This window comes from Lepisosteus platostomus, chromosome 5, assembly GCF_059453375.1.
Source record: "Lepisosteus platostomus isolate fLepPlt1 chromosome 5, fLepPlt1.hap1, whole genome shotgun sequence".
NCBI lineage: Eukaryota > Metazoa > Chordata > Actinopteri > Semionotiformes > Lepisosteidae > Lepisosteus > Lepisosteus platostomus.
Genome location: NC_142615.1, coordinates 16452472 through 16478287, shown reverse-complemented (window position 1 = coordinate 16478287; position 25816 = coordinate 16452472). Strand labels below are relative to the sequence as shown.

The window sequence follows — 25816 nt, the reverse complement described above, 5'->3', positions numbered from 1 at the left end:
AGCTCTCAACAGCGATCCTCTATAGCGCCCTTTCTCCCGCAGCTCCGTCCTCATTCGAAGGAAGCAAGAGTGAAAGGCTGAAGTGAAATAGAGCGGGGACGAAGGCAGTGAAGAGAGAGAACATGGGAACGTGCAAACCCTTTATAAAGGGGGTTGTAACTGTTGAAATGTAACCAGTCACATCCCAAATCATGAACAAAGGTTATTTGCCTTCGCCAGACATCAATTATTATATCAATGATTATTCCTATCTAATATCAGTTCATTTCATATAACGAACCAGATTTTGGAGAACAAACGTTCAAACTGCGCAACAGAACCTGAATCCATCTGCTGATTGTCACCGAAGAATGTCGTTACAAATTATCTGCTGAGCTGTTTTAAGTATCCGGCCACCTCTGTCCTTCCTACTTTGCAGGGGGCACAAATCTTTCAGTTTCTTCTCTTGTATTTTCCTTGTTATTTTACTGTCTCTTTCTTCCACGAGGAAATGGATCCACAGCCCAAACCCTGTGTTTCTGCAGTGTCAGTCAGTGTCGAGAGAAATACTTGCACAGCTCCAGTGCACCACTGCACCAATCATTCTAACAGCAGTGTGCAGTGAAGTCATGCCCAGGTTGTGAGTTTCCTGGAGAAGTCTCGCCTGTGTTTTCAGCTGCAGAAGATCGCTGTTGAATTTATGTTGGTTCTTCTGTTACTTTTTCTGCTCGATGGCCTCTATTAAATCAGGCACACCTGCTTCCTCGGCAAGTTACTTTATCGCTTCTCACAAACCAACATACTGCAGGCACCTCTAATACCGTCACTGCTTGTGGGCCACGTGTTCCTGCTGTCAGCCTACTATACCACGTTCGTGCACATCTAGAAACATTACTACTCTAGTACAAAAGCGAAAAATGAAATGAAAACACAACCAATTAAAAAAAGGTAGTGCTTTGCTGTGGCTCACTTGGTAAAAGTGTTTGCTTAGTAAACAAGACATCCTAGGATCAAATCCCAGTGGTACTTTTATTCCTGTCTTTTTGCACCATTTATCATTATAGACAACATGCTTCTGCATTAAGTTTAATGGAGGTGTTCATTTAGTTTTTGGCACAACTTGTTTTTAAAAAAATACACACATTGTGTGTAAGTCTTACATGTGTTCTGTCACATCTGGGTGTTAAAGTAATAGATGTGTTGTGTTATTTAATATGATTTGACTCCACGCTTGTGTTTCTCGGGAGACAGCAGAAATATTGGGGATTTGCGGCTACAGAAAAATATATGAACTTTATGGGCAAATGTAAGGTTACGTTAAAGAAAAAGAAATTGTCACTGATGAGGATGGGATTCAAACCCACACATGCAGAGCACAATATATTAGTAGTCAATCACCTTAACCACTCAGCCACCTCACCTAGAAACCCACTCCCTTCAGACATGATTTGGTGCCATTAAGATGACCATCTTTCTGCATTCTTGAGGGTCATTTTCCTCTTCCACCTGTAATTTCACTATTTTCCTTGGGAGATGTCAAGTCACCAAGCCTGTGCTATGCTTCAGTGGCGGGTGTAGAGGACACCCTGTTGTACACGGAAAGCACATTGATCTCCTTGGACATGAAAAGTGACAGATAAAAGCCATTTCTCATCCTGTCTCTTACCATCGGGGCTGCTAGTGCATTAAAGGAGGCAACTTGCTTGATGAGTAGGCTCAACGCACACCGAACGCAGATGTCTCATTGCGGTGTGTCCAAGCTGCTATAAAAGAAGAGCGCTCTGCCAGCGCCATGACAAAGTTGAGTAAAACACATGTTTAATAAAGAGGAGATACTGGATCCGAATTCCAGTGGTACCTTTCTTCCTGTCTTGTTTTACAGAACATGTAATTTGGGACACTCACAGAGGTCTTGATTTGGTTTAATGCGTGTATTTATTTCCTTTGCGGAACCCATCTTGCTTTTTTTTTAACCATATAGCTTACGAAAGATGAAATGTGAGCGAATTTTTTGTTCACCAAAAGCATGTAAATGAAAAAAAAAAGCAAGGTGCAAGCATTTCTGTGGTGCAATCGGTTTGCGTGTTCGGCTATTAACCCAAAGGTGGGTGTTTTGAACCCACCCAGGGACGCACTTCTTCCTGTAGTAAACATCATCACCGCAAAAATTTTATTTTTCCGCAAAACCTGAACTATTTTGATATTTGCAGTAGTAAACAATTGAGAAAAGAGTCAACATTACCGGGAATTTCCAATAATTACCGACATCGGCAACTTCCAAGCAGATAGTATTCACCCATGTTCATTTATGTTCCAATGGGTGGCTGGAAAATTCACTTCTACTCCCGTTGCATCTTCAGCTAAAGTAATTTAAAAAACAATGCAAAATTGTTCGAGAACTTGACAAGCAAAAACAACAGATCGCCGGAGTTCTATTTTACTATTTAACTATTTTCGTATATTTACCTTAATTTGAATATAAATGTTAACCGAAGTGCTGTTCAATATAATGTAATGTTGTTGTACTTTTAAAATATTTTAGCTGAGGGTGAGAGGGGGGATATTACGCCTTGCCAAACATCTAAAATAACTGTAAAAGGGGATGGCATTTTAATAAAACTGGCAATCAAAAGAAAGTTACAATTTGTATGGTATTATGCTCAATATCCCTCGATATTGAAGGTCAGATGAGGAATTTGAAGAAACTATCAAAGAAACAACGGCAATAGCAGAAGGTGTTGATTTTGAACCAGTGTTTGCACCTCAATAATCCATCAGTCTTCGCTTGACAGGCTTCCTCAAGATATTCGGTGTTCTATACAAAAAATCGACAATTAAGCGCAAATGTGACAAGAGGCAAAGACTGCGGTAGAGGAGGAATAAACTCCACACGATGACTGTATGTATACGTCTGTCTAATATTCGGCCCCTGCAGGGGCATCATATTCGCTGAACTGCCTGCCAGCGTGTGTACGGGCTTATAATTCAAGAATATCAATGGTCAGACGCTTACAACGGGTGTTTGTGTTTGTATTATTTAGAGAACTGAAAAAACATTTTCAAAACTACAGTTTGAATGAAATTAAAAAAAAAAGTTTATTTGTCTCTTTGCTGTAACAACTGTGCCAAAACTATTCAGATACATCAGAATAGCATCAGAATGTAACTAGATTTTATTGGATTTTAGGAAATGTATTTTTGCGCATTTCTCTATACGATCAGAATACCTTCCTGTTTTCACAGTGTTTATTGTTTCTGCCTATGATATCTCGGAAAGAAAGACCCAGTATCTGTTCACCAAAATATTTCAGGAGTTTGCTGTGGTTTGAGAGGAGTGTATGAAGGTAATGAAGGAGGGAGGACACGCGCATTCCGCACGGGGAGCGCAGAGCAATGAGCCGCACCTGCAGCTCTCAGAGTCTTTTCTTATACAACCTCTGAGTCCGGACACACAGCGTCTCCAGCCAGTGTTGGAGATTTACAGTTCAGAAAACGGCTGTCTTGAGCAGAAACTGATCTTCCTGCTTTAGTTAAGGTTTGGTTATTGTGGGGGTTTAGCGCTTGTATCTCTCTTCTCTTACTAAACACTATCTACTGTAAAGTATATAAATAGAAGCTAAAATGCAGCTAAAATACTTCAGTAAGGCCGAGCACAAAGGAAAGTTTAATAAAAATGTTCTATGATCTATGTTCTAGTTGCCCATATATTTTAAACTCTCTGTTCGAGCTCTGATTTAATCCTCTCGGCTCCTGCCGCTGTCACCGGGAGAGTGGCTGTATTCCGTAGGGCTACAGGCTGATTTCACAATGCCACATTTAATGAAATACAGGGGAAACCGCAGGGAAAACAATATGTTTTAATACATCTTCTTCTGGATTTATATTTCGGTCTTTCACCTTTGAATGCATACCTTGACCGTAAATCTTTACTCGATTACAGGCACCCCAAACAGTTCCTAAGGGAGAAATCGAAGCCTATTTGACTTTCTGCTAATCACATTGAAGTGTTCACGAAGCATTTCCCTGCCCATCATGTGCCCGCAAGCCGGTTTCTCCGTTTTCTTCTTTCTGTCGTTGTCAGCGAGCACAAGACAGGAAAAATGCAAGAGAGGGAAAAGCTGTCAGGAGTGGGATTTGAACCCACGCCTCTATTCAGAGACCAGAACACCCAAGCAATGGAAAGACAGGAGTTCTTGAGTCTGGCGCCTTAGACCACTCGGCCATCCTGACGAGGTATGTAAGTTGGGGTGTTAAAAGCACCAGTAGTTCACAAAACTGAGAAATGTTTTGCTGGAGAAACACCACGTTGCCTAATGTTGCCTAAACGGATCACGGAAATCAAATATTCGGATCGATTTAGAGTGTGCTTTACAGCCTTTGTGTAATATTTTAAATTGTTTTAAAAAAGTGTGTACTACGTTTAGGACTAGTTAGTGTGGTAGAATATGGAGATCATCTCCAGCTCTGAGCTCAACTGCAACAACACGTTGTGCTGAACAAAGTCAGAGTTGAGTTGAACCTTTGCTCAGTGTGGTGGTCAGGACTCAGGAGTATTGTTGTGGTTCTAATTAGCACGAACTGCAGGGGCTCTGAATCAGAACATTTCAATTTATCTGTTCAGTAAGTTAAAATGCAGGACACGTTAAAATCGGATTATTACTGTGTCTCTGTCCCGTTTGTATATAACTGAATGTTTAAAAGATACCAGTAAGGACACACAACTACTAATGCGGTACTTATTGGAAATAGTCCCAAAACAAGTACGTCCGGCAGCTGGTAGACCCCTGTAATAATTTTGCAGTGACACTTTGAAGATTTACACTCTATTTAAATATTAATTTACTAAATTTCAGTTCTCTTTTCTCACACTCCCTGGCATAACTGAACTCTCACTCTCGCATACTAAAGGCTTTACATGCATTAGCTGTGATACAGATTCTAATAAAGACAGAATGAAACTGTTTGTTTTGTGTCTCATGGTGATCCTCTTCTCGATCCAAATTAAATGTTTAATATGATCCCTCGAGAAAGAAAAAGGAGTCAATTTCCGCCTGGAATGATTGATGCTCCATCAAACATTTTGTAATATCTCCGGAAGTTTATACAGTAGAATCCTGGTTTGTGGCTTAAATTCAAGGTAAACAAGACTAAGGAAACGAGTTGGAAACGATGTCAATCTGGGATTTAAATCATCCGGAACATTTCACTACATTGGGCAGTATGTGCCAGAGAGCAGCTCCTGACATCTGTTGATAACTCAGTTGGTAGAGTGGAGGACTGTAGTTGAAACAAGAGGGAATCCTTAGGTCACCAGTTTGACTCCGGCTTGAAGGAAGGTGCCCTTTGTGTATTTTGTTAAAATAGCTGATCTTTTTTCACTCAGACTTAGATCAAAAGCTCAATAAACGACGAAGCAGAGGCTCTTGTTCCGAATTCAGCTCATGTCTGATTGTCTTGTTTTGGCCAAGATCTGATCTTTGAATTCAGGGAATACTCTGTCTGCTTTGTACAGTAATTCAAAAGTAGATACAAATGTCACTTTTTTATTGTAGATATAAAGGTGTTCTCTGTTTTCAAAGGATAGGTACTTAATTGGCTTTATGATTTGGTTTTGATTTTGTATCGTTGTATTATTAAGTTTGTGCTTTTTGTGTTTTTAACATATTGTGAACTTATTTTTGAAACAAATGCTTACAAAAGCAGACATGGCACACATCTGTTTATACCAGCGGTGAATTGTATATTTTATTAAGTAGAAGCTACTGCGCACTTCTGGGAGTATAACAGGTTCGATATAAAGTGGCAAAAATATAAAAGGGGAAAATACCCCAGACTGGGTGTAAAGGCCTCGTTGTGACTGTTTTAGATTAAAATGGCGTACTATGCACGAAATGTTGCAGAAACACAATCTGATAGTTAAATAATTATTATTTTAATAATTTGATAAGTATGAGGCCCCGGATCCAAATATTCAGTTCTGATTTTTTTAAAGTGATATCTTCCCTTCCTCTGGTGGAAGTAACACGATGTGAGCAATTGTTTTTTGTTCTTTTTTTTTCACGTTGCGATCCAAAAAGCCTCAGATGCACAGTCTGACAGCAACCAAACCAGAATGGATTCTGCTGGGAGCCGGACTGAGCTCATTCTTGCTCCCTGTGCTGAAAACAGAATTAGCGCTTACCCGAGCACCATCTACAGCTGCTGGATGGTACTCTACGTCCTGCTGCTCCAGCAATTATTTTAACGAAAGACAGATCACTTGTACGCTTTTAACCTTCTCGCAGCTACAGGCGAGACTGAAGCTGGCGATATAAAGGCACGCGCTGGTACACCTTCTCTAACTTTCACAATTGCGATAAACATTTTTTTAAGACCTTTGAAAAACTAGATATAGATATAGATATAGATAAAACTAGATAAAAAACATGAGCTTTATCGGTTTTTACATTAATCGACTTTGAAACAAATTTGATCTTTTTACATTGCATTTTACGTTGAAATGTAGCATGCATACCTAATCCACCAACGGACAGAGCAATATTTTACGTTGCCTTCCAGAGCTTCCAACGTGTGATGGATTTGTATGGGTGTCTGTATGATACCACTACAGCACTGGCGCAGGTGCAAAATCCACTTTCACAAGACTTTTTCAGTGTCTTCTCTCTCAAATGGACCGAAGCACAGGAGCCAATATTAGAGAAAACGACAGGTGTTTAAACAGAGGATGTCCCAATGTCTGGGACAACGCATTGTGATTTTGTATAAACGCAAATGGTTTCTCATTTAAAAGCCAACAATATTCTTTTTCTCCCTGGCGCTAATAAGCTACCATACATGCGAGCTGTTGTGTGAAAGAAAATTCCAATGTCCATAGGAAGGCAGAATAAAATCCAGAACTGTGTTGGTTATATCGATAAACAGGGCTCATGTTCACAACAAAACTTTACTGTATAAAAAGTTAAAATTCGTAAATATATATTTTTTTTATTATGCAAAGTGTCTGTTAAACCATTCATGAAGGATTTTTAGACAAAAAAACACACCATTATATGAGAAAATATATTTACTATATCTGCATTTAACTCACTTTTTAACAATTTCAATTTCAAGGCCGATATAAATTGTTGCCCTGCTTTTTTGTCATAAATACACAAGCTTGTTATGTCTTGTGTCAGAAATAAACTGCATGAAATTTGCTAAAGCAACAAAAACTAAGCGCCACAAAGAAGACAGACATTTGCGTTTATAGTGCAATGTTATCTCGAGCCTTTAAAATTACTTTAAATGCAATTTGTTTTTCTCTGTGGCTCTAAGGCTTTGTCATTTACTGTAGTTATTCAGGAGAACATTATGTTAATCATATAGATGAAACATTTAATATATTCAGGTGGGTAGCTACGTCAGCATGCGTATCTGCAAAGGAACAAGTAATATTGTAGGTTTATTCCATGCTGAAAAGAGAAGAGAGAAAACAAACCTGAAGAAGGTTTCACAGCTGAAACGTTGTGTTTTCTCTCTTCTCTTTTCAGCATGGAATAAACCTATTACTTGTTCCTTTAATATATTGTTCGGTTTGACTCAAAATGCTTTACTACTACAAGAGAGAATTATAGTATGGAGGATGAGACAAATTTATGATTTCTTGGAAGAAAATGTTTTTTCTTTGCATTCGAAATGAATCGAAACTTTAGCGCGACACACAAACCCTTTGTCATTTTTAAAGATATAATATTTTTAAACAGACAGTATAGAAAACGTTTTTTTTTACTAAGCAATTTTGGCCGGGGGCGATGCATTACTAGTAGTGGCGCTGAGGTCACTATGGTGCAGTTGAGCACCGTAAGATTAGGGCCAGTGACGTAATGTATAACGCATCTGACTGTCTGAAGATCAGCTCCTGCTCTGAGCTCAATAGCAATGCAAAACTGTGCGAAACAAAGCTGGCGAGCAGCTGATCTTGTGCTCAGTAGTCAGTACGGTGCTGAGGGTTCAGTTCTGGCGTTGTTCTAATTAGCACGAACTGCAATGGCTCTGAATCTGACCATTTCTATGGAAGCCCGTTTCCGCCAGGGAGTAAAAATAAAAACGCGCTATGGTATCTCAGAATTCCGACTTAGTAACTGAGAATTGCGACTTAAAAACTCAGAATTCCGACTTTATATCTCGTAATTACGACTATCTCACATTTGGGACTTCGAAATAACCCATATTTCATTGTCTGTCCTTTTGTTATTGTAACGGATTCGGGTTCCAGGGCTTGTGCCCTCGCCGCTCCCACCCTAGTTCGTGCCTCACTGCATTGGCTCGAACCCAGGCCTTGCCAGCTGAGCTAAAGAAGAGTTTCTTTTTTAAGTAAAAAATGACATACAATGGAAATATTTAAAAAGTATAAGTTTCAGCTTTTATAATTGTGAATTCTTCTGGATGTGAAGTGTCTATTTCTGTATCTTATTTCATATTCTTTCTTCGTTTTTGTATTTCTGGTGTTTAAATAAAAAAAGAATTTAAAAGCCCACCATCCACTATTCCATCCGTGTACTATGGAAGCCTCACTACCGGAAATGGGATTCCATAAAAATTAGTGTAATTAATTTGATTTTTATCAGGGCACTGTACAAGACAAGTCTTCAGGCTTATAGATCCTATGATCTTGTACGATTCATCAATATAGTGTAACGGAACGGCCAACATACAATTTGTAGTTCAGGTGGGTAGCTGCGTCAGCATGCGTAGGCTGCAAAGGAACAAGTAATAGGTTTATTCCATGCTGAAAAAAAGAAGAAAGAAAATATGTTTTGGCCGAAACGTACCAGTAAACTTTACATTAACAATACCAGCCAACGATACATTATCATTTCACACCGGTTCTACAGGAATCTACAGCAGAGCCCTGAGTTGACTCCCGGAGTCCCACTGAGCCCATAGAATTCCATATCACCCATCACTCCTGCGCACAGTCCGCTGAGAGCGCCTGTCCATAAACTACTGGATTGAGAATGGGATCAAATAATTCCCCATTTTCTTAATTCTACATCAAAGGACTGTTAAAGGTCTATTTGAAGGCATCGATTTGTATTCTTAAACCAGATGAACGCCTGGAATAAGTTAATATTACTTTAAAAAATAAACAGTCGTGCTACAGTACTCCAGTTGAAGGCATGCTTCTAGCTTTGCGGTACTCTGGTGCGTCACAAATTTATGTTTGAATTTCTGTGGATGAACTACTATAGGTGTACCCTCGCTCACTTTCTTTAGCAACAGTCGTTGCTCCTCATCTGAGTGATGTATTTGCCTTGTTTACAGTTCACTTCCCTGCAAGGAATATTCACCTCAGAGCTCTCTTTCACAGACTGCAGGCGCTGTTTGTTAACAGGTATTATAGTAATGACATCTTTCTGTATGATCAGGACAGGAGCTGCAAGTCCACTGTGTTGTGGCTGCAGTACAATTTTAGCTTATTATTATAATACTTTTTAACAGCGACAGATTCTTAAGATCACGAGGTGTTTACGATATTATTTCAGTATTAAGCTGTTACTACATTCGGAACTGTCCAATAGGATTCAGTGTTCCATTAGTTTGGCACTAAACTGCTTAGTCTATTGCAGGAATTGTACTTAGTCCTGTCCTGTAGTGTCCTCTAGAGAGCAGCAGCTGTTTCCTTGGGCTCATTGCAATTGGGAACATTGTGATTACTGAGCAGGGGACTAAAGTCAGCAGACGAGCGAGTTGCAAATCGGTATTAATCTGGCGTACAGAGCTGCATGCTAATCTCTGGATCATTTCCAGTTAATGCGATGCTGTTCTTACCTTGCAATTGACCCAATCTGACTACTGGCACCAACAACCCTGTTATTACAAATAAACTTCTTGTGTACCTACCGTGATACATAAGTTTGCTGGAGAGGTTTGGCAGCCTATATTCAGTCAAAGGTGTGTGTGCAGATCACTGTGATATACAGGCATCAACAAACTGACATACAATATTAAATGTTTAACTGATAAAACCCAAATGAACCAAACCTGAATAAATTAGTGGTGGAAAGGAGTCTTTTTATATATCAAAAGGTCTCTGAGCCTTTGGTAATAACGATGGGTATATAACCCATTGTCCTCAATATTAGAAATGAATCCTTGAGCACTGCTGTTGTACCAACAGTCCTCAAAAGTGCTGCCATTACCCCCGTCCCATAAAAGCCTAACATTACCCTTTCTTGCATAAACTGTAGAACGTGCCTTCACATTTCAGTTGCAGTTTAATCTATTATCACCCTACTCTCCACTTCATAACCTTCACTCTAATTCTGGTCTCCTAACTGTCCCCCAAGCCCGTCTACACTGTATGGGTGACAGGGCCTTCTCCTGTTATGCCCCCAGGCTCTGGAACTCTCTGCCCAAGGATAGCAGAGTCAGCTTCCCTAAACTCCTTCAAATTCAGACTCAACACCTTCTTCTGTAGAAGAGCCTTTACTGAACTGGTTCCATTCTTTAGCCCTCTGCTTCTACTTTCCTTAGTACCACCATCCATGGTCTCCTCTGTCTATTGGAATTGTTTTATCCTGTGTATTCTTATTGTAATTCTGTCAAGTGCTTTGAGAAGCCACCTTCAGAACCATTATATAAAATAGTTTATCCTAAATCCTTGAAGCTTTAATAGGGCAGTGCAGTAGGGCTAAGAATTGACAGTGTTAGTGGGCCAGCAGGATTTGTGCAAATTATAGGTAGGCACAAAGGAAGACTAGGATTCACTTGAAATTCATGACATGGGACACTGAAACAGGGGAGAGGCTTTGTGTAGTAAGCGTTCAGTCTCAATCTACACAGTCTGTGCTGCTGGCAGAGGTAGTTGTGAACACCCGCCTTCCCAGTCAAGTACTGGGATCTCCAGTCTCACTCCTAATACTTCCCCATGACTGTCCAATACCACTACTGTGAAACCAACACCCATAAGACAAGATCTCAGAGATTCTAACTGCACAATTATTCACTGTGCACCAGAATTGTTCCTCTGCTAAGGATGGGAAGGCCTACTTTACACCAAGCCCCTGTTGACAATTCCTTCCTTGCGTTTCTTTTAGTCAGTTTGTGCAGCCTAGAATAGGACACCAGATCTCACTCTTACTGGGCACTACAGTAGCAACTCACACTCCATAAGCACTACCCATCTCGGAAACAGGAGGATTTCCAGTATATTGAACACCTCCGTCTCTCTCACAGTAAAAGATCACACTGCCCTGCCCAAGGAATAGTGCGGCCATCTTCCCCCACTACAACGCTTTATTACTCCAGCCATTTTCAGTCCTCATTGGCAGCAATACGGGAAGCATTCTTGAAAGGGGAACCCCCACAAATACTTCCATTGATTAATGGGTCTCACTTCCCTTGAATTCCTCCACCCCATTCAAACCTATAAACCATAAAGAAACAAGGGCAGGCAGAAGGGTCTTTCACAGTTTTATTGAAATGTTGCCATTACAAGGCAAGTGGAGGCAGGAGAGTCACAAGGGCCAGGCTGGAGCCTTCATTCAGGCACCTGGGGAGAAAGAAGGAGAACAATCCAGCTGAACTGCAGGACACCACCCCTACAGGAGCTCCTCCTGCCAGACCCTACCTGTCCACTGGCCAACATCTCCAAAGTCCTCTGTTCCCTCCACATCCTCACTGGTGCTCTCTGCATCTTCACTGGAGCTCTGAGGGTCTCCCTCCTCATCCTCAGTCCAGTCAGCTCCCACATCCAGAGGAGCTTCTACTGGTGCCACAGCCACCCGACTACTGGTCACCAGGCTCCTGGTACCTGTGGACAAGCAGCACCCAGGAGTGAGGGATCCGCTATACCCAGAGACCCACAGTCTACTCATCTACACAGTCCCTTTGTCCAGCATGGGATCATTCCTCAGTTGTCCAAGCATGGTTGTCTCTTGGGCAGAGATGCATCCACAAGGGATAGAGAACCAGACCCACCTTCATTCCAACTGCCAGCACACCTGGACTCACAGCAGGCACAGACCTCATGGTCACCATACAGCTCCTCCCACCTGGAGGAGAGGAGGACAGGTGAGGCCTCCACCTGGCATGTCCCAGAGCACCCTCAGCAGGCTCCTCACAGAAGTACCTCTTCGCCTCCCTGTTGTAGGTGCAGGACTTGGTCCCTGGTGTTGCTTTAGCAGGAGCCACAGCCATGACACAGTGCATGTACAGCTCAGTCACTTCATGCTGTAAGAGGGAAAGTCACAGCATTAAGGGATCAAGGCCAATAGAGGGACAGAGAAGGACCTTCTGCCATCAGTGAAGGCAAGCTGGGAGCTCTAGGCACTACAGCTGCCACAGTCTGGTTCACATCTAGATCATGGATGTGAAAGCAGACCATGGATCAGTAGAGCAAGAAGGCTGAGCAGCCTTTGAGAGCAGTACCTTCCTGGACAGCTTCTTCTGGAAGAGGAAGGCATCAATTGTGAAGCGGAGCACATCCTTCTGCTTGGAGAGGACAAACCTGGACAGGCAGCCATCTGCCTTGCTGTCCACCATGCACCTGGGGACAAGGACAAGGATGAACCCCTGCAGGCTCTCGGGGCTCCTGCCCACCTCTCCTCCCAGAAGGGGCCGTACCCCAAGTTGTCGATCACAGGGAAACGGGGCTGGGAGTGCTGGTCTGGTTTCTCCGTTACGTAACACGAGTGGATGTACAGCCTCTGCTCTGCTGTGGCAAAGTAGGCAGTGGCCTGGAAGTACATGGGCTGACCCAGGAAGTACTCATCCTTAGGAGAGAGCCGGACCCAGCGGGCTGGAGAGAGAGAGGCAGCATTACACCTGCACACAGCACCCCCTGCAGGCAGGAGGAGCCACTCACTCAAGGAGCTTACAGTTGGTGGTGAGCAGCACAAAGCTGTGTTTGTTCTTCAGGTCCTTGAAGAAGGTCCTTCTCCTGGCCCACGTGGGGACATAGCCAACCTTGTAGGAGTAGTGGAACCTGCAGGACAGAGGGGATGAGGGGCATCTGGACACTTTCCTAGCGGCTTCTCAGCAGCAGAGCCCTGCCTACCTGTTGTAGGAGCACTTGACAGGCACAGAGAAGGGAATGAAGCGATGCACAGGTGCACTGGAGGAGGGCGGGGCATAGCGGAGAGTTTTGGAGTACACCAGGCGGCCCTGGACAACCTGCAGGGTCACGGAGGAAGGGATATTCCCAGGAAAGGCAACCCCGACACTGGCCCTACAGCTCACATCGATACACTGCCTGTAGATGAAGACCTGCTTACCGATCGCTCGGTGCCGCACTCGTGAAGCCCGTAGATGAAGTAGAAGTAACGGCGTGTGGTTCGGCTGACGCTGCAGTTGCCCAAGGTCACCTCCGATGGCCGACAGCTGAAGCCGAACAGGAGCCGACTGACCCTCACATACATCCTGCTGGAGTCACACCACACAGCCACTCCTCGAGTGCCCCCGATGGCCGGGCGAGCCGGCTGCCGCCCTCGCTGGGGAGGAAACAGGACGCTCTTGATGTAGGCGGGTAAGGGGCGGCTGCCGGCTTCGGGCTTCATCTTCTCCTTGTCGAAGTAGGGCGAGTACGCGTCTCTGGACACGGGAAGGCGGCGAAAGTCGGGAGCCAAGGACTGCGAGTCGTTCTCGTTTGCAGACAGGTCTTCGGAGGGCGCATCTGCCAGGTTCAAGTCCTCCAACTGGGCTGCGTCTTCAGGAGCCGGGAGGTCGGCCTGGAGCGCCATTTCCCGAGAGTCCCAGCCAGCCGGCCCGGCGGAAACCAGTGCGGGGAGCCCGGCCCCTGTGCACAGGCACAGCATAAAGAGAAACGAGCGCATCGCCAAATTAACGTCCCGCTCAATTGCTACAGGAGTAAAATAAGTAAACCACAAAACTGTGTTGAAGCAAGAAAGCATAAAGTGTGAACGCGGTGACTAGGTTTTTATACTGGCAGGACCTGTTACCGCACACCTGGTCACACAATCAACACAATCAATTACATACAGAGATCCGGATTGTTCTCAGCGTCTAATTAGAACCTGATTTCAGTCTGAGGCGGGACTCCGTGAAGCCGCCTGAACATTTTCCCGTGTGTATCTGACCTCAGCGGAGGAGTTCCACGCAATTTCGACAGAATTAAATCACCCACACGTGTAAAATTTGCTCAGATTAATTTATTGTTCAATTAGTTTCTAATTTCCGAGGAAAGTGTGTTAAACTCGCTGTCAGACAGAGTACGGAACATGCGACACGTCCGTCCACACTTTCTTTTATCGAGGGGGCTGTTCTATCAACACGTACCGCAATGAAAATAATTTTACTATTTTTCATGTGTAATTGCATGTCATATTAAAATGTGTAATACAAGCATTTCTTTGCTTCCCAGTAAAGAAATACTGATCAGCTTTTGACATGATCTGATAATAATTTGTCTGATTTTCCAGAGATTGCTTTTGCTTCGCAGCACCGAGAACCTATGGAAGCCCGTTTCCGCCAGGGAGTAAAAAAAACGCACTATGGTATCTCAGAATTGTGACTTAGAATCATAGAATTGCGACCTAAAAACTCAGAATTTTGACTTTATCTCTCACATTTGCGACTTCGAAAAGCCCATATTTCATTGTCTGACCTTTTGTTATTTTAACGAATTCGGGTTCTAGGGCTTGTGCCCTCGCCGCTCCCACCCTACTTCGTGCCTCACTCTATTGGCTCAAACCCAGGTCTTGCTAGCTAGAACCCGAATCCGTTACAATAACAAAAGGACAGACAATGAAATATGGGCTATTTCGAAGTTGCAAATGTGAGATATAAAGTCGGAGTTGTGAGTTACTAAGTCGCAATTCTGAGTTACTTAGTCGGAAGTCTGCGATACCATAGCGCGTTGTTTTGTAACTCCCTGGCGGAAACGGGCTTTCATACATTTCAATTAGTCTGATCAGTGCAGGACAAGTTAATGTAGAATCATTACTATGTCTGTCTCTTGTTTGTATATAAATGAATGTCTTTGACAACTTAATGTTAGTTTTTAATTTAGTTTTACGATGTAGGTCATGTGTTAACATATGCACGAGCATACGAAATGTCTCACTCCTGATTCAGCTCATGCTCCATAGGAGAGAAGAGATTCCTCCTGCTTCTCGTACAATCATATCAGAACAGAAGCCCGTGTCGCCCAGCTCTGATTCAAGAGCGACTCGCATCTTCAGCCCTTTTTTTATTCGTGATCCTAATTTTCTTTAGTTATGATCAATATTGAACTTTTTCTAAATAAAACGACAATAATCAAACATGCAGGCAGACTTTTAAAAAGTATTAGGAGCTGACAGGGTGCCCCTTTGGAATAGTTGTCAGAAAATGTGAGAAAAGGAAAGGTACGTAAGCTCTCACACACAGCATTAGAGATTGGCATCTGATGGAAAAAAAAAAACTACCTGTCTCCCCAGCATTTAACGGTGCTGTTGTTTTGATTTTACATATTGTTAGCATTTTAATGAATTGTTAAAAGATTGATACACAAATCGCTAAATAAGAAAACGTAAAAACCCTAGCTGTAAGCAATTGGCCATTCATATTCCTGAATTTTAAATCCCTGTGTTTTTCTGTATCCGAATGCCTGGTGCAGCTAATTTGAAAGCAGAGTCTACCATTTACAGAAGCGTATTGTTGCCACCAAGGAAAAAAAATCCTGAGTTTACAGGAGTAAAGAGGAAACAAATGCAAACACCGTTTAGAAAAAACACACACGTCTCAGGCCTTAACCATGACAAGGATAGGATTTGAACCTAGACGAGCAGAGCACAATGAATTAGCAATCCAAAAAGTGACTCCTGTTTAACTTTCTTTTCGCTTGCTCGATTTGTAGTACGCTCCTAAATCCTTACAACCGATAAACAAAACGGCTTCATGTGCCACAGCATTCTGCTACAGGTACGGTTTGCACCGTGTATTAGGCGAACCCGAATTAAATATTTCAAATATGTGAAGAATTTCATGAAACCTGAAAAAAGATCACAGCCAATGTCAGCAATTCAGAGCCTGTAGGCAGCTTCAACAGAACAAAACGATCTGAAGCCGCAATAATTTCATAGAGTGTATTATGACACTCTAACCACGTTGTTGCTATTACTGCTACTTCTGCTGCCGTTGCTTTAAACTCTACTCAGCAGGCAAGTAAAGTTGTACAAAGAATAGACTACTTTGAGCCGTCCAAATTCCATTATGTGAATTTAAGCTTTTTTTTTTATTAATAACAGCATTAGTAATACAATGCGTGCTCAGAAACCTTACTTATTAGCTTATGAAGCAATAGTGTTTCGACAATTTGCGGTCTTCAAAAAGTAAACGCTGAAGTTTTTATACTTCCTTGTGAGCAGATCACCTTTGATTTAGAAAAGGAAAACTTACTCCTCTGTTGCTTTCATTGCAATATCTGAATCGAGACCCAAGCGCTAAGAAAGCTGAAAAACGCAGAAGTCATAAACCCGATTTTAATTTAGACACACATTTTCTAATGCAGCCTTCATTACAAGACAGTCTATTTCTCGAAAGCGTGTTATGTAAAAAAGAGAAAAACGAAAATATATGGATGACAATATTTAAAAGCTTAAGATTTTACTTTTGAGAAACTGTCATTTTATGTATCTAGACGCTTTTCAACCACTGCTTTTAGAACTTTGCTGTGCTTCCTGAATCATTTTCAGCGTTATAAACTGGGTGTGGAAGTAGCGATCACTTTGTAGAGCAGTTGATAGACTGGAGCTGTTCAGACTACTCTTGTTATTTCTCAAATGCTTCCATCATTTTTCTTTCAGGCTAGGACGCGAGTGTGTACATGTGTTTGGTTTTCGTTTCACTGATTCCCATTGAAGATTTGTGAATTAACAAGGAAAGAATCAGTTGCCTCGGAAAGCAGAAGGTTTGGTTCTCAACGATCTTGAAGACACGCCCATGTAGAGCAGCGTGTGATGATTCGTACTATAAAAGACCAAGTGCTCAAAGTGACGTCTGTGTTTGCCGTTGAAACTTTTCATCTCGGGCGCACTTTTAGAAAGCAAAGATAGAGCAGTTGTGTTGAATCACACTACGACAGCTGTCAGCAGAGTGGCGCAGCAGAAGCGTGCTGGGCCCATAACCCAGAGGTCGATGTATCGGAACCATCCATTGCTATACACACCGTCAGTCTAATGAAGTGTATTTAAACTGATCTTTTTCTCTCGTGTATGTGCAAGCTTCACACTTACTGTATTCGTTAATCTTTACCAATAGCAGATGCCCAAATGTATCTTTGGTTGTTCTGCGATCCTTCATAGTTTCCTCAATTCCTTCAAATGAACATCCATATCAAAGCAATTATATATATACAGTGCCTTGCGAAAGTATTCGGCCCCCTTGAACTTTTCAACCTTTTGCCACATTTCAGGCTTCAAACATAAAGATATAATTTTTTTTATTTTATGTGAAGAATCACCAACAAGTGGGACACAATTGTGAAGTGGAACGAAATCTATTGGATTTTTGAAACTTTTTTAACTAATAAAAAAATGAAAAGTGGGGCGTGCAAAATTATTCGGCCCCTTAACTTTCAGTGCAGCAAACTCACTCCAGAAGTTCAGCGAGGATCTCTGAATGATCCAATGTTGTCCTAAATGACTGATGGTGACAAATAGAATCCACCTGTGTGTAATCAAGTCTCTGTATAAATGCACCTGCTCTGTGATAGTCTCAAGGTTCTGTTGAAAGCGCAGAGAGCATCATGAAGACCAAGGAACACACCAGGCAGGTCCGTAATACTGTTGTGGAGAAGTTTAAAGCCGGATTTGGATACAAAAAGATTTCCCAAGCTTCAAACATCCCAAGGAGCACTGTGCAAGCGATCATCTTGAAATGGAAGGAGTATCAGACCACTGCAAATCTACCAAGACCTGGCCGTCCCTCTAAACTTTCAGCTCAGACAAGGAGAAGACTGATCAGAGATGCAGCCAAGAGGCCCATGATCACTCTGGATGAACTGCAGAGAACTACAGCTGAGGTGGGAGAGTCTGTCCATAGGACAACAATCAGTCTTACACTGCACAAATCTGGCCTTTATGGAAGAGTGGCAAGAAGAAAGCCATTTCTCAAAGATATCCATAAAAAGTCTCGTCTAAAGTTTGCCACAAGCCACCTGGGAGACACCCCAAACATGTGGAAGAAGGTGCTCTGGTCAGATGAAACCAAAATCGAACTTTTTGGCCACAATGCAAAACGATATGTTTGGCGTAAAAGCAACACAGCTCATCACCCTCAACACACCATCCCCACTGTCAAACATGGTGGTGGCAGCATCATGGTTTGGGCCTGCTTTTCTTCAGCAGGGACAGGGAAGATGGTTAAAATTGAGGGGAAGATGGATGCAGCCAAATACAGGACCATTCTGGATGAAAACCTGTTGGAGTCTGCAAAAGACCTGAAACTGGGATGGAGATTTATCTTCCAACAAGACAATGATCCCAAACATACAGCAAAATCTACAAAGGAATGGTTCACAAATAAACGTATCCAGGTGTTTGAATGGCCAAGTCAAAGTCCAGACCTGAATCCAATCGAGAATCTGTGGAAAGAGCTGAAAACTGCTGTTCACAAACGCTCTCCATCCAACCTCACTGAGCTCGAGCTGTTTTGCAAGGAAGAATGGGCAAGAATTTCAGTCTCTCGATGTGCAAAACTGATAGAGACATACCCCAAGCGACTTGCAGCTGTAATCGCAGCAAAAGGTGGCTCTACAAAGTATTAACGCAAGGGGGCCGAATAATTTTGCACGCCCCACTTTTCATTTTTTTATTAGTTAAAAAAGTTTCAAAAATCCAATAGATTTCGTTCCACTTCACAATTGTGTCCCACTTGTTGGTGATTCTTCACATAAAATAAAAAAATTATATCTTTATGTTTGAAGCCTGAAATGTGGCAAAAGGTTGAAAAGTTCAAGGGGGCCGAATACTTTCGCAAGGCACTGTATATTACAATTAAGGTACATATTAAAAATATCAACGCACATTTCTATAATGCTCATTTAATAATGATTGTCAAGGATTGTCAAGTTCTCCAACAAATCTGTGTTCTAATTTTAAAATAGTTTTGCTAAGGATACAACGGGTGTATAAATGAATTCTCCCAACAGCCAGTTAAAGAAAAATTCCACACGTGAGGATGGTTTTCTTGGACATTGACTTAGGTACTGAATTGTTTACTTGTTTTAGTTGCACACGAGTAAAACACGAAGATTTCCTGCAACATTCAAGAGGGTTTGCGAACAAATCCCTTCAATTTTTAGCGGAGATTATGTTTACATCATCACAATCTGAACCGCGTCCCTGAGTGCGTTTGACCCACCAGCCCTTTGTTTAACAGCTGCAGAGGGACACATTCCCGTTGCTTTTCACAAATCACTGGCATTTTTTTGCAGCATTTCTTCTGTCCTGAGAAGCAAGATTTGTATTTTATCTTTCAGAAGTTGTATGAATTTCTTGAAGTTCAAAAACAACTTGTTCCTGAAAAGAAATGAACACTTGCTTCAAAGTAAATCAAGACGTATGTGTCTCTTGCTGTGTGTGCTCTTATCTGTCCATCTCTCTCTCCTCTTCTCTCTGGCAGTCTGTGTAGAGTATCTGAAGGGGATGTAACACCACTTGGAAAAGAAGAAAAATTATCAGGAAAAATTCTCAGGAAAATTCTCAGGCAGAATAAAAAATCATTATTCTTTTCTCAGTCAGATTCATTGCTCAGACTCACACTCAGACAGGATCTCAACTCCGTACTGCTCTCTATCCTCACAATCCAGAACCAGAAGATATTCAGACAATCAGTGCTGCTACATGAACAATATCAGACAGAACAGCCTGGACTCATGTCACATTTCCCCCTTTTATCCTTCCTCCCAGCCCTCTTAGAGACATAGAAGAGCCCCTGGTTCTCCTCTCTGTGAACTGGGCTCAGGGGTCACTGATCTGGCAGTTGTGGGCTCTGTTCCAGGTTGAAAGCAAGAAGGTTCTATTAACGCTTTCCAGGACTTCCAGCCCTTCAGTATTACTTTCTTTACTGTATGTCAGCCTCCCAAAATGTTTATAAATGTTTTATAACACATATGAGTGTGGAATTATCTTATTATTTATATATAGTATTTATGTAATAAACACCAGTAGTGACACTATGATCAGTATATTGATTATTTGTAGCCGATGGTCCGATGGTCGTGTCTACAATAGTGACCATTTGACCAGTCTGTAGCTCTGGGCAGTGGGACTCAGATCACACAGAAGACCCGTCTGTGTGTGATTCCATACGAGCCCTGGGATTCAGCTACTCTAACAAATGTCTCATAGACCGTCTTATAAATTTACAATTAGATGAAGTCATGTAACAGTTTTACAGATAATTTAAATAATCAGACAGCAGTTTTGGCAGTGGATACATCTCCACATGGGGGAAAGAAACTGAAATATATGTGCTCACTGTGAAGTAGGAAGAGGTGGTCAGACAAGCAAAACAACTTTGCAAATAATGTGAAGTGACATTGTTATGTGTCAATCAGCTCACAGATTTCGCTTCATGTGCCTTAAGCTGTGCAATTTGTATGGTTGTTGAATGAGATTGGTTTCTTCACATGCCCAGTCAATTGCCCAGCTTGCCGACGCACACCTCCATGAAGACTCTCTTTAAGATTTAATTGTCAAGTCGCCTCCTTTGCATACAATAGTAGCACCGACACTAAGAGAAAGGATGAGAAATGGCGTTTATCAAGCGATTGCAGTGTTTGTTTGACTGAGGATCCTTGTGTGCTGAACTGGCCTCTGGAGAAGTGTAGTGCTGTAAAACAGAAGGTTTGTGTCACTCAAGATTGTTACAGAACAGAACAATACAATTACAATACTTTTGTGAGAGTAAATATTACTGGTGCATCACAGTTCTTATAATGGTGAAAACAGGAGCACCTTCTCTACATTTTTGACTAAAGTATTTAAATGGAAAGAAATAATATCACTATGCAATTCATAAATGCAATTGAGCTCCTCTAAATGTTCTAGTCTGATGAAACAATGTATAGAATTAGGTGACAATATCGGAATTAATTCAAATGCACAAGATTAATTTTCAGCAACAAAAAAAGTGCTCGGAAATATTTTACAAGAATGAAACCTAACATTCACCTAAATAAACATTCACCCTCTACATAAGTAGAGAACAGTAGGACAGAAGGTTAGTGTCACTGGACACTGCATCAGAGAGGCCGATCTCTTCTCCCTCATTATGCAGGCTTACCCACTCATGATGAACTGTCCTCCAGTGATACTCAGCTGCCATCATCGACTCAGACATGACGTTCATGTACATATTATACCTTAATATGGCACTGCGTTACAATAATTTGATCAAAACAACTGGTGAAAAAATAATAATCAAATATTTCTTTCCTTCTTTTAGTAAAGATAAAGACTTTGTCCAAAAAAGAAGCATTTATACCTTTCCTCTCCTACCAGCCCTTACAAGTCACCCAGTTTTTAATTTAGAGCTGGATTAAAGCTCTAGTCTCTTTGGGGGTGTGAGTTGGAATCCCACTGCTGCCAAATATCTCCAACACGAGTGAAAGGCTAATTCCCAACCTTTGCAATCCTTTGCAAAGAAGGACCGCATGTGCTCAGTGTTAAATGCACTGTTCATTATTATTAATCATAATAATAATAATCTTTACATTATATACTGTAGTGCCTTTAAAGGTGGCTTTCCAAAGCGCTTTACAGAATGAAACCAATAAAGTTAAATAATACACAAGATAAGCAGGATGAGAATACACAGTTAGAGGAGACAATAGATGGTGGTATTAAATACAGTAGGAACAGAGGGGTAAAGAATAGTTCATTAAAGGCTCTTCTTTGTCAATTCAATGAAATGTTTCAGAAATGCTGAACGATTGATGTGTTTCACGCGCAGCGCGGGCTCTCCTTTGCTTACAAATATTTTTTTCCACCAATTTACTCAACTACGATTTTTGCTGAGCATTTTGTTTGACTGCTTCCTATTGTATACTGCACTGATTTCTGTATTGTTCAATTTCCCTGTTGATTTTAATTTCTTGTTTTCTAAGACAATCAGACCAGCTGTTCTGACCATACCTTGCACTGGAGCCACTCTTTTCTTTCCAAAGGCGTGGGGAGAGATGCTACTGCAGGTAACACCCCATGAGAAACATCATGAGCATCTGTAAAAGCTCTCTACCTGCCCGCTCCCCACACCGACGTGTGTGAGCAGGGATTTAAAGGGACATTTTGAAGTGTAGAAACATTTTATTGTTACATACTTTTTCTGTGCAGTTAGTTCTCCTTCAACTCCGCCCAACAACAGAGGTCAGTTTTAATACAGGAGTAAAGGCACATTGCACATCTGCAAAACATCACATACAGGTTTAGGGAGAGCTACATCAGTGATTGGAAGGTAGGAAGTTTCGGGTCACTTTTTTATTATAGATTCAAGCAGCCCTGAATACCTTTTCAAGAAACATTTCAGAATCCCAGTCACGTCCAGTATGATTGCTACACAGGTCTACAGTATACAATCAGAATACTGTTTGTGCGTTATATAAAACACACCGCCCAAAGTATTTCTAAAACAGGAATTACACGTTTCTGAATGCGCCCTCCTTTATAAAAAAAATAAAAGGTCTGAAGCCTGCTCCAAAGAAGCACTATATTCAGAGCTGACAAAGAAGTGATAGGAAACATCTCGGAAAACGAAGGTGCAGTCATTTCCAAGCATCGCACAACAAGAGCTGAACCCACCCGACGTTCTCCAAAAGAGTAAGGTGTTGGGAGTGTGGCTGGGTGGTCTAAGTGCTGGGTTTGTGCTCCATTTTCTTCGCTGGGTTAGGTTTGAATCTTGCCGCTGCTAAGTGTTGGTGGGTTAAGACCTTCCTTCTATTGCGAGTTCAATGGGTAAAAGCTTTGCTTGACAGTCTGTCGAGAGACTGAACTAGGTGTTTCAAGATAGTCTTTGTCAGCTTAACATCAAGGCATAAAAAAGCCTCATTTTGTGTTCCCAACAGCAATGCTTTTGGTCCCTTCAGCATTATGCAGGGAACAACATCTGCCGTGATCACTTTTGAGTCAGTGTGAATCGTAGTGTGCCGCAATTGTTTTTTAAATTGGTTTTGTAGGCATGGTGCATTTTTCTGTGAAACTTGAATGCTGTGCTTTTTCACGCAGAATCATCGGCAGGAGCAAAGCTTATTCAATCTTTGCGCACAGCACTCCATCAGAAATACTTTGTCCAAGTTTTGAAGAGATTGTGGGATTCTCTGCACACGTTCACATCGCGTACCTCAGACAACAACACCATTCGATGGGAAGTTGATTCTGCTTCTTGCAGTTGTCCCTGTGGTTGCAGTAGTTACAAAGTTGCACTTTCCTCCACCTTCTGCTATAGTATTCACTGGGTGAGCTTCATCATTTGGCTCAGAAAGGTCAACTGTGCTTCGGAAAAAATCAGCTGCAGTGTCGTTATTTTGTCGGTGAGTATGGCTGTCTTTTAAAGCACATGAAAAACACGAGTTTGTGGATTTCTCCAAATAGCAACGAATTCAGTTGTGCAGTGCTTTACTGCTTTCAGAGGGTCTTTTATCAACGCTGCTATAGTAGAGAAGTGACATAATCACAAACGCAACCATTTGTGCTGGCTGTTTCACTAAGTATTAAGCTTTTTCAACTATCACATGATTTTAACTAATTTAACATCATCTCCAGGAGAGCACCTCGCACTGCTCACTGAGCTGATGTACAGTATGTGCCCATTTCTCAAAAATTAAATATCATCTGAACTGATTTTTTCTATTTTAAATGCTTTCCTACTCTTTTAATATTTCAGTTAAATCTTGAAGTACTTTCCATTGATATTAATCCTAGTCCCGATGAACGATTCTGGGACATGGTGTACCTTGAATAATGTTCTTATAGGTTTCAGTTTGGAAAAGTGCGCTCTCCAGAAGCTACCGAAACCTCCAATGGTCGCACAAAGCTTAATGCAATAGCAACGTTTGGGGTTGAAAAAGAATATTACTTGCTATGAATACGAACACTGTTACAGGAGGCGCGTAAGGACTATTTTAGCTCAGATCATCAATTTATCTTACATTTCTACTCCATTAATATCGCTATTGAGTGCTAAAGGTAGGTCCTGGCAATACTTCATGAGATCTTCTTAAGAAAACTTAAAAAAATAGATTTCCAGTGCTGAACAAAAAGTAAAAAATATCGATTATGTGCAACTGATAAAATCTCTCTTCCAGGGATGTTGTAGCCACATGCAAATTACTTTATCAGCTTTAAAAGTTTCTTTTGCATTTATAAGACGATCAGCATGACACTCAAAACATACCTGTATTCAGTAAGCGCTGAGTCTGCTGGCTGAGCAAGTTGCCTCCTCTACACACAATAGCAGCCCTGAAGCTAAGATAAATGAAGAGAAATTGCTTTTATTGGGCACTTTTCATATCCGATGAGCTTGACATCTCCCAAGGGCGATGGAGTTTTTTTGCGACACTGCTTTTCCCTTTTTTCTTCTTTCTGTACTCTGATGGAAAAAAAAAAACGAGAAATCATGTAAGGGAAAAATGTATTTTTTTTCATGGAGAAAACGTGCACCAGGAAATGTTTTGTTTTGAAGAAGTGATTTAACATGATACATGACCTAATTTACTGGAGTAAATGCTCACACTGCAAGGTCTGCTTTACTACAAGAGAGAAGTAGAGTGAAAGATGTCATAATTTCACTGCGTTGTTCAAGAAAACATCTTTTTCTTTGAATTCTAAATTCTTCAGAATTTCAAAGTGACACACAAACCCTTTGTCTGTATTAAAGAGATGATATTTTAAAACTGATAAAAATGTAGAAAACACGTTTCTCACTTAGAAATTTTAGATGGGATGGTGTATTACTAGTTGCAGCGCTGAACTTACCATGGTGCAATTCAGTTACATGATTGGCCAGTGGTTTAATGGATAACGCGTCTGATTTTGCATCGTGAGATTGTAGGTTCGACTTCTACCGGGTTCGTGTGTTTTTAAATCAGGCTACTCAGAAATAGATGTCCATTATGTGAATGAACCGCACCTGAAAGCAAACGTTGGTCGGGTTTCCTTCTTTCCAGCATGAAATAGCAAATCGTTACAAAAAGCACCAGCTAATGTCCAATAGCGTTAGTCATTTTAATTAACATGAATATACTGTAAGGTCTTGGTACATGGGATTGGATTTCATCCACAATTTAAAAAAGGGCAAATTATATTTACAGGCTTCAGACACTTTTTAATACAAAAGTGACCTAAAACTCTGTAACTTTCAGGTTAGTTTGAACCTGTAATGAAAAAGGGGCCTGAAACTTCCATTCTGTGATGTAACTGTCTCTAAAGTCGGACGTGATGTTTCACGGATGTGTAGTGTGCCCTTTCTCTTGTCGTGTTCAAAATGACTTGCTGTGTAATTTCCTGAATGCGTGTTCTGTACTGCTCTGTTATTTCATTTAGATTATCTATGTGGTGTACAGATAAAACCAAACTGCATGGTATAATTTCCGGGTTCGGCACCAGCTGAACCTGAACATACATCAGCCAATCTCTACATGATTTGAACACACAACCTTCTGATGTGGTATCAGATGCACTACCGTTGCACCACAAGGTCACTCCCCATAAGTGCTTTTAATTCCCCCAAGGAGAAAAATCAGCGTCCCTGAAAAAGATTTTTTTTCATTCTCTCCTGTGAGAAGCGTCGCTCTTCCAACGAGGGTCTCTTCTTCCCAGACCACAGATTATTCTTCCTGTCCGGCTCTCATACAGAG

General features: G+C 41.5%; 1 protein-coding gene, 1 long non-coding RNA gene and 1 other non-coding gene across 3 annotated transcripts in view; all 3 read right to left on the bottom strand.

Moving 5' to 3' along the window:
* The window catches only part of LOC148664189 (uncharacterized), a 74897-nt gene extending 63128 nt beyond the window's left edge, over positions 1–11769 (bottom strand). Inside the window, exon 1 of the long non-coding RNA XR_015937145.1 lies at positions 11591–11769. This is a non-coding gene — a long non-coding RNA (uncharacterized LOC148664189). The remainder of the gene's footprint in view (positions 1–11590) is intronic.
* On the bottom strand, positions 4099–4209 carry trnal-caa (transfer RNA leucine (anticodon CAA)). Its single transcript has 2 exons — positions 4172–4209; positions 4099–4144 (listed from the first exon to the last, which is right to left on the bottom strand). It is a non-coding gene; the product is annotated as a tRNA-Leu (tRNA).
* Positions 11770–11865: 96 nt separating the features above from the next.
* LOC148664188 (zona pellucida sperm-binding protein 3-like) lies at positions 11866–13984 on the bottom strand. Its single transcript, XM_088630900.1, has 6 exons — positions 13236–13984; positions 13019–13134; positions 12840–12946; positions 12586–12760; positions 12391–12508; positions 11866–12192 (listed from the first exon to the last, which is right to left on the bottom strand). Exons 1-6 carry the CDS (start codon positions 13869–13871, stop codon positions 11866–11868), a joined length of 1479 nt encoding a protein of 492 aa, XP_088487026.1. The 5' UTR covers positions 13872–13984.
* Positions 13985–25816: the final 11832 nt, after the last annotated feature.